The sequence below is a fragment of the Pollachius pollachius genome (assembly GCF_949987615.1).
Source record: "Pollachius pollachius genome assembly, chromosome: 12".
NCBI lineage: Eukaryota > Metazoa > Chordata > Actinopteri > Gadiformes > Gadidae > Pollachius > Pollachius pollachius.
The window spans coordinates 12921358-12935698 of NC_136945.1; the positions used below are offsets into that span (position 1 = coordinate 12921358).

At 44.5% G+C, this 14341-nt stretch overlaps 2 protein-coding genes across 5 annotated transcripts in view; both read left to right on the top strand.

Moving 5' to 3' along the window:
- Nucleotides 1-546: 546 nt before the first annotated feature.
- On the top strand, nt 547-2460 carry crybb3 (crystallin, beta B3; the record flags this gene model as incomplete). Its single annotated transcript, XM_079747376.1, has 5 exons — nt 547-621; nt 728-843; nt 994-1126; nt 1572-1714; nt 2175-2460. The coding sequence occupies 5 exons, from the start codon at nt 547-549 to the stop codon at nt 2458-2460; spliced, it is 753 nt and encodes a 250-aa protein (XP_079603502.1).
- Nucleotides 2461-3054: 594 nt separating this feature from the next.
- The window catches only part of cita (citron rho-interacting serine/threonine kinase a), a 41076-nt gene continuing 29789 nt past the window's right edge, over nt 3055-14341 (top strand). For all 4 annotated transcript variants that reach the window (XM_079747998.1, XM_079748000.1, XM_079747999.1 and 1 more), the window contains exons 1-13: nt 3055-3132; nt 3386-3508; nt 3711-3852; nt 4014-4189; nt 5567-5668; nt 7182-7324; nt 7628-7721; nt 8063-8287; nt 8599-8752; nt 10188-10377; nt 13453-13558; nt 13826-13969; nt 14215-14334. In XM_079747998.1, the coding sequence (XP_079604124.1) occupies nt 3407-3508; nt 3711-3852; nt 4014-4189; nt 5567-5668; nt 7182-7324; nt 7628-7721; nt 8063-8287; nt 8599-8752; nt 10188-10377; nt 13453-13558; nt 13826-13969; nt 14215-14334 (1698 nt within the window). In that variant the 5' untranslated portion in view covers nt 3055-3132; nt 3386-3406. The remainder of the gene's footprint in view (nt 3133-3385; nt 3509-3710; nt 3853-4013; nt 4190-5566; nt 5669-7181; nt 7325-7627; nt 7722-8062; nt 8288-8598; nt 8753-10187; nt 10378-13452; nt 13559-13825; nt 13970-14214; nt 14335-14341) is intronic.

Below are 14341 nucleotides of genomic sequence, written 5' to 3' on the forward strand. Positions count from 1 at the left end.
ATAAATACCACCGCTGGCTTCTACCCACTGCTTGCCAGGCCACCAACACCCACAGACCCTCTAACGGAGAAATAGTAGCACTGAGATAAAGAAACACCAGAAGAAAGTGGATTGATCAAGGTACAGTGTCTCACACACCAAAATTCAGGTAGAAAGAACAATATGTGCGTCGATATTTGTGCAAAAAAATGGAATTGATGGTTGCATAGTCAGTGTGTTATTTGGCTCATCGCAGAAGTGGCCAAACTGTTTGTTATACGTAAAGTTGCAATAACATTTAATATAAATCAAATCCAAGGCTGCTACTATGCAAAATAAAGTTAAATAAAAAGAAAATTATCTGTTTATAATGTATAATTGATTATGTTGACATTGCCTCACTTCAGAAAATAAATATTGAAATCTATTTACATTTAGGTCAAACAGGTCAGTTGCAATAATCCACTTTACCCATAGCCCTGTCAGGAGTCAATCAGAGGTGCAGTGTGTTTATATTAGAGCAGTGGTGTCAGTTAGGCTTTGACAGCTGTGTCTTGCAGAGGGAACATGCCCGAACATCAGGGAATACCAGACCAACAGGCCGCAGGGAAGGGCCAAGGTGGGGCTGGAGTCACATACAAGGTACGATTCATCACTGACTTCTAACAAGCGCTGAAAAATGGCTTGAAAATGAGTCATCACTGTGTGATTCCACGCAGTCACAATAACATCTGCTCCTCGCTTGCAGTTGGTGGCTTTCGAGTTTGAGAACTTCGTCGGAAAGAAGTTGGAATTGTCTGCTGAATGCAAGGATGTGATCGAAAAGGCAGAGAGGATTGGCTCAATCATCGTAGAGTGTGGCCCGTGAGTGATCCCTGTCAAACTAACTGCCTCTTCTGTGTAAATATATGCTTGTTCAACCACATCACTGCCTTTCCGCTCCGCCCACATTACTGCTGTATGTTGTCGACCCACATGTTTTGTTTTGACCCTGTGTTTTCTGTCTCCCTCCAGGTGGGTCGGGTATGAGCTCCCAGGCTTCGCTGGGGAGCAGTTTGTGTTGGAGAAAGGGGAGTACCCTCGCTGGAGCACCTGGACCAACAGCCAGAGCACTTACTACCTGCGCTCCTTCAGACCCCTCAAGGTGGTCAGTATACTCCACACGGAAACATTACAAGAGCATAATGCATGCATAAGTGATACGACTGCTGATGAATGGTATACACATACAGCTTGTGAAGGAGACTGTTCTACCCATGGGGTGTGAGGTTCAAAGTTAGGGTAGGATATTTGTTTCATAAGCATTTTTGGCTTTTCCGAAATTCTATTTATATCCTCATAGCAATCAATAAATCAAGTGCTCTGACAAAATACATTTGTTTTGGGGGAGTGGCTTTGGAGGGAGCTCTGAAGAGAGGGGAGGGACATTTTTTGTTAGATTTTTAAAAATTATATCTTACCCTGGCTGGTTTCTCCAAATTGCCTTCCGTAGGCTTTACAAACAGTAGGGATCCGGCAATCTCCTTGGAAAACTTTCTAGGTAATGCACTAGATGTACCAGAGTCCTGTTCTCTCTCTCTCTCTCTCTCCAGGACACTGCGGAGCATAAATTGCACCTGTTTGAAAATGCGGGCTATGCCGGGAGGAAGATGGAGATTATTGATGACGACGTGCCCAGTCTTTGGGCTCATGGCTTCCAAGACCGCGTGGCCAGCATCAAGTCAGTCAATGGAACGTAAGTCTTCAAATGTTTATATCTTTAAGCAGTACGCACCACTTTCAATACCTTAGTGGAACGTATTTTTGGATATGTTTACTATGATGTATGTAATTTCATGCTATGCTTAGAGGAAGACTTGATTTTAGAGTGAGCCTATTATACCAACAGGTGTGATATTGATGAACCATTACAAGCGCCATTTCCAAATCGACCTGTTATTCATCAGTTGGCACAGCCAACTGTGTAAGCTGGTAGGTTGATATATACTGTATACCCATCATACATCTAGGTGGACACTTTTACGTGTGATGTCACTGTAAGGTCGTGATAGCCATTTTGAAATGGCTTGCAATGACTAATCAATATCACACCTGGTGGAGATAGAGACCCTTTAAATCATACCTCGCTCCTCTGCAGGTCTGGGATGTTAAATGCTCTGTTCCACACACTAATTGTACTCCTCTGCTTTCTGAAGGTGGGTGGGATACATGTATCCCGGCTACAGGGGGCGCCAGTATGTGTTTGAGCATGGCGATTACAAGCACTGGAACGATTGGGGAGCCGCAACACCTCTCATCCAATCCTTCCGTCGTGTGAAGGACATGCAGTGGCATAAGAGGGGACGTTTCAACGTGCCCGCCCCAACTCCTGGCCCTGAACCCACTCCCAACCCTAACCCAACCCCCAACCCAAACCCAACCCCCAACCCCAACCCTAACCCCCCTGCCCCAACTCCTCCCGCGGCCGCAGGGACCAGTTGAAGTGAGCTGTCTTTCAACAGGGTTTCCTCTTCCCTCTAGCAAGATACATTTGTAGTGGAAAACAAATTACTTAACATCTTGTTTGAAAATAAAGGGTGTGGCTTATCCAAAAAGCAAACTTGCGAAGTGTGTTTTTAATTTGAAAAGTGTGGTTTTTAATTTGAAAAGTGTGGTTTTACTTGATATTTGCGTAATATTACGATCTATTAAAATAAATATTATTATAAAGGGAATTATAACAGATTACAGCTGAACCATGATCTATTTTGTAATCAAGACAACAGCATTAATGACAACAGAACTGATCAACTTCTGCTAGAAATACGACATTGAAAGTTATCCCTTTATTCATTCAGCCTGAGCCATATTTTAAATGGTAACTGAGTGAAAAGCTTTCTCTTTGACTAATAAATACACATTTGCACATTAACCATCAACACCTCATCTCTTGAAAGAGTAACATGGTCGTTACATGTCACAAGCATCATTTGTACCCGCCCCTTAACGATTTCAACAGCCAATCAAACACGAGGGTCCGGACTGCTCTGAAAGAATGGGTGGGGAACGCGCAAATTTTTGAAAGTTAACCGGAAACGATGCAGACAGAGTAGTCAACCTAGTATTATCTCTATCTTTATAGGAGCGATATTATATTATTTAGATGGACGTTTGGTGAGTTGTTCGTGGGCGTATTACGTTATGCTATATTGTTGAACTTCTATTTTTGTCTGAGCATTATAGATAGTCATGTTTTGCATAATTTGACATACTGTCGAACACGTTAGCAAGCTAAGCTTACCGAGAAGACGTTTGTTGACATTTCGTTAACACGTCGTATCGTTGCATGATCATCATACAACGTAAGGCTAGGGACTAAGTCAACCCGATCGGGCCCATTCTAACCTTACGTTTGATTCTTATTTAGTGTCATATATCTGAAGATATCATGTTGAAGTTCAAGTACGTGAGCCAAGGCAGCCTGAAGATGGTGCCTTGCTCTACGGATCCTATCACAAGCCGTAGCTCCCGGATCAACCACCTCTTTCAGGTAGATGGCGATCATGCTTACTGCCTTATCATTGTCACTGGAAATATATGCTCCTCTTATGGCTACATTATTGACAGAATGTATCGTTTTTGTATGACTTACTACAACCATCCCACTGGTTCTTTTTTGGGGATGACTACATTGCTAAATATAGGTTGGGAGGGACTCACTTCCTTATACTGGTATGTCTTTCCTTTGTTAGGGTCGAATTAGCTTGTGTGGACAAGAGGAAAGATGCAATCTGGGCCGGGAGGAGTTTCTCGAGGCACTTTTGGTGCTCTATCAAGAATGCACCTCTCCCGAACTAATGAAGATGCAACACGTTTCCAACTTTGTCCACAAATGTAAGCATAATCTTTTATTGTGTATTATTATACATTGTGTTTGATATTTATATACTTTATGATAAAAACATGTTTTCGTAACAGCAAAACTGTGTGTGTGTGTGTGTGTGTGTGTGTGTGTGTGTGTGTGTGTGTGTGTGTGTGTGTGTGTTGTGTGACAGTTTCTGAGGTAGTCATGGAGCTGCAGGCTCTGCAGCCTGGGCCACAGGACTTTGAGGTGCGAGCAGTAGTGGGTCGTGGTCACTTTGCCGAGGTTCAAGTAGTAAAAGAGAAGGCTACCGGCGATGTGTGTGCCTTGAAGATCATGGACAAGGAGGTCTTACGTGCTACAGAAAATGTAAGGCTTCTCTTCTGTTTACATTGGTGTCGACATAAAGGTGAACTGTTTACCCTTTTACAGATTTGGACACTGCCAAATAGTTAACATTTATTTCTACTGTACATCATTTAAGTCATTCATTGTATTTTATTTGTTTTTAGACTAATACTAGGCTTTTGGTTATTCACTGTATTTAATTTGGCTATAACAAATATTAATTATACAATTTATGTTATATTACAATATTGTGTTACTGTCTAGCTCTGGGGTCGAGCATAGGCCAAAACAATAAGGGCAACTGATGTGCAATATGCAGCCTCTCCTTGACACAGTGCATGGATGTTTGGATATTGGAAGCTGTAGTTTTCTAACAGGGCAATAGAGGGTGCTGTGGGTTTTCCGACAAGAATTTAGAGGTGAGCCGCCAGGCTTCTGATTAAGAGACAATCTCAGTAAGAATAGTACATGCATTTCTTCAGCTAGATATATGAATATGGTGATAAAGGAATCAGCTTCATAAAGAAGTCCTTTGATGAGGATTTCACTGTATCTCAATGGGAAATGACATTGGAAAATATATGCAATTTATGAAGTGGAAATTGGTGTCTCCAAATGTCGAAAAGCAAGGGGACCCAGTTACAATTTCAGCACTTATTTCTAACCATGCCAGATGGGCCATAGTCTAACAAATCACACCCTTGAAAAATATGTAATATCTGATTAGCTCACTTCTATGTGAACCAGGCAATTCACTTTCTTCTTCTTTTGCTTCATATCTATTTCAACCAATTGATGGTTTTATTAGTGTGTAATTAGCGAACACAGCCACACTCGGCCTATTAATTGTTAACCTTTAAAAATCGGTCTGTAAATGTTTGAAATCAACACTGTGTAGACTGAAAGCTGTAGATATGGAATTATTAAAACCCCCTTCTGAAAGATTCATCCACTTACGCAAATTAGATTATCTTTGGTAGAACATCTTTGTAACGAAACAAGAAGCAAGGCGTTACTCCACCACTTACAGTTATTGGTTTCTGTTCCCAGGCCCTGTGCCGTCTCCCGAAGAAGTTCTGTTGTAGCAAAGGACTGTTAGATCCCAGATTAGATGGTTTTTTTTTGGTTATTCTGTTATTGAAGAAACATAGGAAAACTCCACTAAGCCCACCCATGGTTGTTGGTAATTGCAGAGATAAATGATGAAATATATATTAAACACAGTAAAAGACCTGAGGGAAAAAGATCTGCAAGCTCCAGATACACAAATTCATATGCATTACTCAAGCCTTGAAATAGACCCTGCTTCAGCCTTTTTTAAATGGGTTTGGGAGATAGGACCAGGCCAGCCGGTTGTGGCCTTGTATAGCTGGTTTTGTAATGTTGCTCTGCTGGTAGGTGGTGTTCCACGAAGAGGAACGAAGGATCCTCTCCCTCAACAGCAGCCCCTGGATCCCTCAGCTGTTCTACGCCTTCCAGGACACAGAGCACGTCTACCTGGTGAGCCTACAGTAGCTGTTATTGTTGTTGTTGTTGTTGTTGTTGTTGTTGTTTTCTCTTGCTGTGAGATGAGACCATGTGTTCAAAGTCCAGAGTTCTGCACTGACCCCGTACAAGGATTACATTATCATATGTTGTAGTTTAAAATCCCTGCATCTATTACCTTCTGTGGCAATTTGAATGAAGACAGTATAGCAAATTATCTGACTTATTTTGTCAATAATGTTGAGAAACAAAACAAAAAATGTATTGTATGCTGCAAGCCATACAAGCCGATGTCCTTTGTAATTTGAGAAAGCTACATAAGGAATTGGTGCATTGTTGCATGTTTGTGTGACTTGCTCGTTGTGGATAGTGGCTCGTCCACTTTATGCTACGGGCTTTCTATCATATTTTCCCCCAGATGGATTACAGATGATGCATATTTTACTTATCATGGCATAAACAATTACAACGCTGAGCTACAAACAATGGCTCAAGTTTCATTTGGTCGCTTTGACTATAGCTGTTTTCATTGCTATTTATGTCCTACAGAGAAACATGAATTATAGTTATGAATAACCCCACTATTAACAATTATATGTCCCTTACCTCACACAGCTTACATCTATCTATCTATCTATTCCCTCTCTGGCTCTGTTATTGAGCGTTGAGTAGAAAAAAATACAAAGAGTCCATCTTTATCTAAGTGTCACAGAGGCCCCAGTCTCCTTGTTGCTAGGTAACACTGGAGAATGCTGCCGTTCATTCAGACTCCAAACCATTCATGCACCAGGGGCTTGCCTGGCTGACTGTATGGGAGCCGCCATACATTCAAAATGAGTCTGACCGACGCCTCACTCGAGCCTACGCTTAGAATAACGATGGCAGTGTTTTGAATGGGAGGGAAACATCAGTTTTGCAGTGTTGTCAAAACAGATCAGGATGAATTATTGATTAGTGTGTCCAAGGTTTAATAGCTCCCTGTTGAGATACATTTTGAGGATATTTCCTTAAATGAGCACTGGCAACCGCTCTCTATATCATGGCTGGTAATACAGATGGTGTGTTAAATGTGAATGCTTGGAGCAAACGCTTAGCTGCAGACAGTGTTATATATAAATCGGTTGACTGTGACATAACTGGATCCATAATCAGAAGAAGTGCCTTAGGATCATACACAGCCCTGGATAACTGCTGACTTTGACATGCAAATATTTGATCTCAACCTCATTATTCGTTTCATTCATCTTCATTTCTATTTTGAACTCGCTTGTGGTTTTTTCTACCCCAGTTTTATTTTAGATTATACTTATACAAATCCAAAATGCATATCTTCAACCCAGTTTAAACTAAATTCAGATCTTGTCTTATCCTTGTACTATTGTCCATGGAGATTTGTATTGCAATGTTTGTCTGCAATCACACTGAACCATTCATATTTTTATGACTCACGTCATCCAGAGGACATATAGGATATTTTGTTAATTATATTCCACCAAATGATGGGTGGTTATGTGGATGTGCTTCTCAGGCTATGGAATACCTGCCAGGAGGCGACCTGAGTTCCCTGCTTATTAGATATGAGGATCAGTTCGATGAGTCCATGGCTCAGTTCTACCTGGCTGAGCTGGTGGAAGCCATCCACAGTGTCCATCAGCTTGGCTACGTCCACAGGTAACCCCAACAAGCTACCGGCTCGCCTAAGTCCATGTCTTGGTCGTGTGTGATTACAACTAGCTTATCTAAAATAACGAAAACTAAGCGCTGGGGTTTGTACGATAAAGATGGAGTATCATTTTCGTTAATGATAAAACACAAGCAATTCCCACAGGCTTGCAAGAAGGGAAAAGACAGTTGCTGATTCTCTTACTGTTGTTGTAGTGTAAACAAGCGTGGGAAAAGCGTGGGAAAAATAATATGATCTTAAATAACATCCAACGTGAATTTGAAAACATCTCCTGTTCCCTCCACTTCCAGAGACGTGAAACCGGAGAACGTTCTGATCGATCGTACCGGCCACATTAAGCTGGCAGACTTTGGCTCCGCTGCCAAGCTGAACTCCGATAAGAAGGTAGGAGTTTTATAAGGCAAGGCAAGGCAATTTTATCTGTATAGCGCATTTCTAACATCAAGCAGTTCAATGTGCTTTACAGAGAAAAAAGCGACAGTATCATTTATAGTGAAGAAGTACATGCAAATATAATGAAAGTCCTTCAATGAAATAACACATGTACTATAAAAAATAAAGGGATAAAAAGGAATAAAACATTTAAAAAGACCTTCAGTGATGTCCGACATTTCAGATATGAATCCGACATTAAAATCTAAATCGATTAGAATAAAAGGCCTGAACACAATCACCTTAATAAACGGATCCAGTGCGGTGGATCTGATGACTGGTGTGTTGTTTAGGTGGTGGCCCCTGTGGCCCCTGTGGCCCCTGTGGGCCCCGTGGGCACCCAGGACTTCCTGTCCCCCGAGGTCCTGGCCGCTATGAAGGGGGGCCAACCCGCCCTCTACGGGGTGGAGTGTGACTGGTGGTCCCTGGGCCTCATAGCGTACGAGATGATCTATGCAAAATCCCCCTTCTCCGACGGCACCTCCGCCAAGACCGCCCACAACATCCTCAACTTCCAGGTACGACCGACCGCCTGCACTCATGAAACCAATCAGGGTCATGAAAGGTCAGCCATTCTTGGCCACTGACATTCTTGAGACAAAAGCTCACGTCAACATGCATATCTATCATTGTATCTACCATTTCCTTGAACAGTGTCAAAACAATCGTACGATGACATCGATTATTACACCGATGGTCCACAGTGGTCCTATTCTAGACCGTGCAGACATGACGACTGTATAGGAACAGAATAACAGTTGTGACTGCTGTGTGTCTCTTGTGATACGCTAATAATCCCTTGACCACCGCTGCGTGTTTCGCCCCTCAGCGGTACCTGAAGTTCCCAGAGGAGGTGCGCGCCAGCAGGGTCTTGGTGGACCTGGTGCAGAGCCTCCTGTGCGGAGCCCGAGAGCGGCTGGGCTACCAGGGCCTGCGCTGCCACGCCTTTTTCTCCAGCACCGACTGGAACAACCTGAGACAAGGTGAGCAGAGAACCGCCTCGCCGACACCCCCTTCCCCCCCCCCCCCCATCTCTGTGCTCAGGCCATTCACTCCGCCCACCATCGCAACCACAACACCCATTCAGGAGGATTTCACTACACCCTTTGCTTTTCAGGTTGCCAAATTATTTGCACTCAGTGTGTGTGTGTGTCGGTTACACACACGTGTGTGGCTGGCAGTAGTATCGCTTGCTGTAGTGTATTTTTTGCTGGTGGTGCTGGCTGTGGGTTGTAGTAAAATAATGAGATGCTGTGCGTTGCTGGCTGCAGGCCAGGGCTCCCCAGGGGAGCCGTGAGGCGCGCACGCACACGTGCGCTAGCACTCGGGGAGGAAGCCACATGAAGATCTGTAGCGCATCGGCGTCAGGGCAGGGCGCTGCAGAGCTGTTCTTACGCTAGCATTAGACACGCTCACTGAGGGGGGAGTGCACGTGCCATTTATTTATTTATTCATTTATTCTTCTTCGTGAATCTTGGTGGATTTCCCCCCCCACCCCATTAAAATGTATGCCCATTAATGCGTCTGCAGAAACCCATTTCTATTTTTGGAAACGCTTGTTGTCATTCATGGAACGGAGGTCATTAGTTATTTATGGGCCTTTCCCCGGCTAAGTATTTGATATAGTTATTGGCTTCTTTTGGCCGTGCGAGATGGTGAGTTGGAGTTTTATACGTGTGAAAATAATGATTGTCGGTTCTTTCAAGTCGATTTTATACTCAGTTATTGATTTGTTATTGACAAGTTGATTTGTTTCTGCAGCATGTTTAATCTGATCTGATTATTAACTCATCAGTAATCATTTAGTTGAATAACCAAAGCAGAAACCTTTTTTTCATATTATTTATTATTTTATTTTTAATTTGATAATTATTAAAATTGTTGATGATGAATTTTTATGGTTATTATTTGAATTATTATTATTTTTTATTATTATTATTATTATTATTATATTATTATTATCATTATTATTTTTATTATTATGACTACTATATTACTTCCATTTCATTCAATAGAAGTAAAATCTAGACGTTTGGACGGTTGGTTGGGTGCTGGATTGTTGACAAGGGGCTGCATTCAGACAGCCTAATACTCCAGCTTACCCCCAGCTGATGATTAGCTTGTGCTGCTGCAGTATGGGAGAGAGTGAGGGAGGGGGAGAGAGGCAGAGAGAGAGCAGGAGGGAGGGACAGAGGCAGCATGTGTATGAGTGTGCGACTTAGCACGCTCTAGGCTCCATCCGCTCTGTCGTTTCTCCCCACGCCTTCCCTTTTTCCCCTTCCGCCCGGCTCTGGTCTTTTTTTTCGTTATATTACCTTCTCCACTGCTGGGGTCTGGTTTTGACACACGCTCTCTCTCTCTCTCTCTCTCTCTCCCTCTCTCTCTCCCTTTTTTCCTTCCCTCTGTCCGCTCCCGCAGTCCTCCCGCCTTTTGTTCCGAAGCTGCAAACAGAAGATGACACCTCTAATTTTGAAGAACCGGAGCAGGCAGCCGCCCGGTCTGCCCCTGCTGCCCGGCGAGGAGCTCAGACAGCGGGCTTCAAGGGCCACGATCTGCCCTTTCTAGGCTGGTTCTTCAGCAGGGCGTTGACAGCGCTCGCCAAAGCCGAGTGAGTACAACCTTGCCTGTTTACTATGCATTGCCTTGCTGCTCTCAGCGATACCAGCTGGACTTTTTTTATTTATTTTTTTTCAGCTGGACCACCCCCTCCGGCTTCAGTAGTAAATCAATTCCCCCCACCCCTCAACCACTGTTAGGAGAATACATGAGAGCAGCCTGTACAATGGAGGATATTTAAAGGTATCCTTGTTCCAGGTTACCTGGAGCTCTGGGCTTGTGTGTGTGTGTGTGTGTGTGTGTGTGTGTGTGTGTGTGTGTGTGTGTGTGTGTGTGTGTGTGTGTGTGTGTGTGTGTGTGTGTGTGTGTGTGTGTGTGTGTATTTGTGTGTGTGTCTGTGTGTGTGTGACACAATGTTCTTGCTCCAATGGGCTTGGCTTCATCACAAGAGCGGCGCAACCAGAAAAGGGGGATCCCCTATTTAGCCGTTCCATTTACCCTCTGTGCTTATGTGCGTGTGTGTGTGTGTGTGTGTGTGTGTGTGTGTGTGTGTGATCAAAGTGTTTCTCATAGCAAGACCCAGTTGAGGATCTGTGAATGGACAGCAGGAGTATCTCTTGGCTGCCGTTATCTCTACCATCGGTGCTGATTGGTATTGGGTAGAGACAGAGCGCGAGGGAGGGAGAGAGAATGAGAGAGAGAGTCAATGTGGAGAATGCATTTTGTACCACGGTGGATGCTATTGTGCCCGCCTGTGAGTGCTGCCGTGTGTCGGGCTTGACAGCTTAATGGCGTACACTCTCAAATCAATTCCACCGGTGGTCTGTGGCTTGTCAGCCGCCCTCTGATAACAACGTGCGGCGATGGGCTCTGTCTCGGGGGCTCGGGATCAGGTCTAGCGGAGCCAGGGATTGCCAAGCCCACGAGGGACCAGGGGCAGAACGGTGAGAACGGAAAAAGATACGAGAGGCATCACTGGGTTAGACGGGAGAAGAGATGACCCAAGATTGGAGGGGCGCTTCTATTTCTATGGTTACTACCATGGTTCCCCCCCAGCCACCAACCCCCCCCCTCTTTCTCCGTCTTCCCTCCTGTCTTTTCTTCCCATGTCCCCCCCCTCCCTTGGTGTTGCCCCCGGCAGTCTTCTGCTCTGGGGTTTTAAGTAAAGCCAGCCCGGTCATTTGCTTTACTGCATCTAATGAATAATGGCTCTCTATTCAGCTGAGCGTGTTTGTTTGTGTGTGTGTGTGTGTGTGTGTGTGTGTGTGTGTGTGTGTGTGTGTGTGTGTGTGTGTGTGTGTATGGGGGTCTGCATGCATGCATGCGCGTGCTTGTAGCTACCCTTGTAAAGCCAAAGAGGAAAATGTACACACACAGCCATGCATAATGAAATGCTAATGATGTGTTTTGGAGTTTCCTTTTCCTGTTTGTGTGTGCGTGTGTGTGTGTGTGTGTTTTCGTGTATGTTTTTGTGCGCCATGTCTCTGTCTTCTCGTTAGTATAAACAAAACAACACCCCCCCCCTCCCCCCTAACCTGACTCACCCAATGCGTTCCAATTTAATATCAGACGTCTGTTGTTATAGCCTGTTTTAAAAATAGACTTTTACACTGTGTTAGTGTGTGTGTGTCTGTTTGTTCCGATCTTGGCATGTCCCTTTTGTGTGTTATTTTGTCCTTTTTGCACGTGCGTATGTGTGCCTGAATTTTCTGGTCTGTGGCTGCGTGGGTGTGCGAAATCCTTCCATCATGTGTGTGTCTGGTGCTCTCAAAAGAGACAGTTGTGTGTCTGTGTGTGTGTGTGGCCGTCCATCGCTGCCAAATCTTCTCACATACTGTCCTCCAGAGTGCTCTCTCTCTCTCTCTCTCTCTCTCTCTCTCTCTCTCTCTCTCTCTCTCTCTCTCTCTCTCTCTCTCTCTCTCTCTCTCTCTCTCTCTCTCTCTCTCTCTCTCTCTCTCTCTCTCTCTCTCTCCCCATGTCCCTCTTCTCAATAATGCAGTCGGTGGCGACGGCCACTCATATATTATCATCTCTCTCTGAAGCCCTGCTAACCATTATTCACCATGTGATCATCTCCTCTCCTCCTCCTACCCGGTGGTTCATATCAGATGGCTAAACTTGTGGCTCTCCTCAGGAACCTGAGGAAGTTGCCTCGGTTTCTCCCGTGCCGATGTATGTGTTTGTGCATCGGGGGCGGCATCTTGATTTGGATTCAGGGAGGCGAAAGGAGCAGCGCTGGCTTCCGTGATTATTTTTAATGCCGGTGTGACTCATTCTCAGTCAATGCAAGGATCAGAGAGCCTTGAACACCCTGACGCTAGTGTCTGTCGACTCCCTCAGACCATCACCAGGACTCGGTTGTTACAGCCACACGTGTTAAATGGAAAATAATTTGCTCATCAAATCAGGGATGATTAGTGATGCATGTTCAACGTGCGCCTCTGCAGTTCTAAGCAGTGCCATCATCGGTCTTTGGTCATTCTCATAAAGAAATTAGAATAGATGAATAGAATTGGTAAGTATGCTTTGGCCCCAACTTCTTCTAGAAAGCTAAAGAGTAGCACCATAGCTTCAAACCTGGCATTGCTTAGTGGTTGATGGGTTTTCATCCGTATAAAGCTTTTTTTGTCACTGTTTTTCCACAACACAATTGCTTGTTATTGTACCAGTAAAAATAATGCGCTGTGCCTGTTGCTCATTTGTGATGGCAATGGTGGGCAGACTGAAGATCAGCCAGTGCATCGCTATGGGACGAACTCCCACAGCTGTCTAAGAGGGGCACCCAGCCCTGCAACGTGATAGGATACAGGCAGCTGGAGTGAATGGAGAAAAAGATAATTCAAATCATTGTTGCTGCTTTGCAAAGAAAATATATTGTTCCTTTTTAGTTAAATTTTCTGCCAAGGTTGCCTCTTTCAGGATTCTGACAAAGGACGCATTATTGCCTTTTGTAGCTCATTTTTTAGGATACATTACCCGAGTACTAATCATAAATGACGAAAAGAAGATTTAATGTGGCATAGGCTTGTACCTTAGCCCAAGTATTGGCTGAATGTATTTCATGTAGAACTTGAGTGCCTGTTTACTTAGTGGAAACCTGAAGCTCCATTTATCTCACTTCGCCAAGGTCTGTGTCGGCTGGCATCAACTCCCCTGCCAAGACCAACTCCATGGAAAAGAAGCTACACCTGAAAAGCAAAGAACTACAAGAAACTCAAGACAAATGCCACAAGGTGAGACTTGTGGTTTGGACCTTTTGCCTCAATGTCAGCAGTGGTCAGCCATCTGCTTAATGTCCATGTTTACATATACTTTCAAAGTATATGTCAGTGGAAAAACACAAAGGAATGATCAACTGGAACAATAACTGGAATTCGTTATTTGAAAACAAATGTTGATTGTAGCAGATGATCAATCCTTCATGTTTCCACTGGCCTTTGAAACACGTGCACCAGATAATGAGGCGTCCGTTGTGTTGCGGTTCTGCTTTGCCCCTTCAGATGGATCAGGAGATCTCCAGGTTCCAGCGTAAGATGACCGACCTGGAGTCCGTGCTCCACCAGAAGGATGTGGAGCTGAAGGCCTCGGAGACCCAGAGGACCATCCTGGAGCAGGACCTCGCCACCTACATCACAGAATGCAGCGTGAGTGGCCCCCCGGCCCAGGCCCCGTCTACCCTGGGTTCTTTTCCTCACCCATTCAGTGGATTCTTGTATAAAAACATCCATCAGCGGAGCTGCCGACGACAACTAGCACTGTGTCTTTCTCTCTGTGTCAGGGGTTAGGGCGGGGAACTGAAGCACTCTAATCAAAAGGAATCTTGAACGGTCATCGGATTGGACCCTTTCTAATTGTGTGTGTGTATGCGCATGTGTGTGCGGGTGTGCAGAGCTTGAAGCGCAGCTTGGAGCAGGCCCGGGTGGAGGTCTCCCAGGAGGATGATAAAGCCCTTCAGCTGCTCCACGACATCCGAGAACAGAGCAACAAGCTGCAGGAGATTAAGGAGCAGGTAAGTG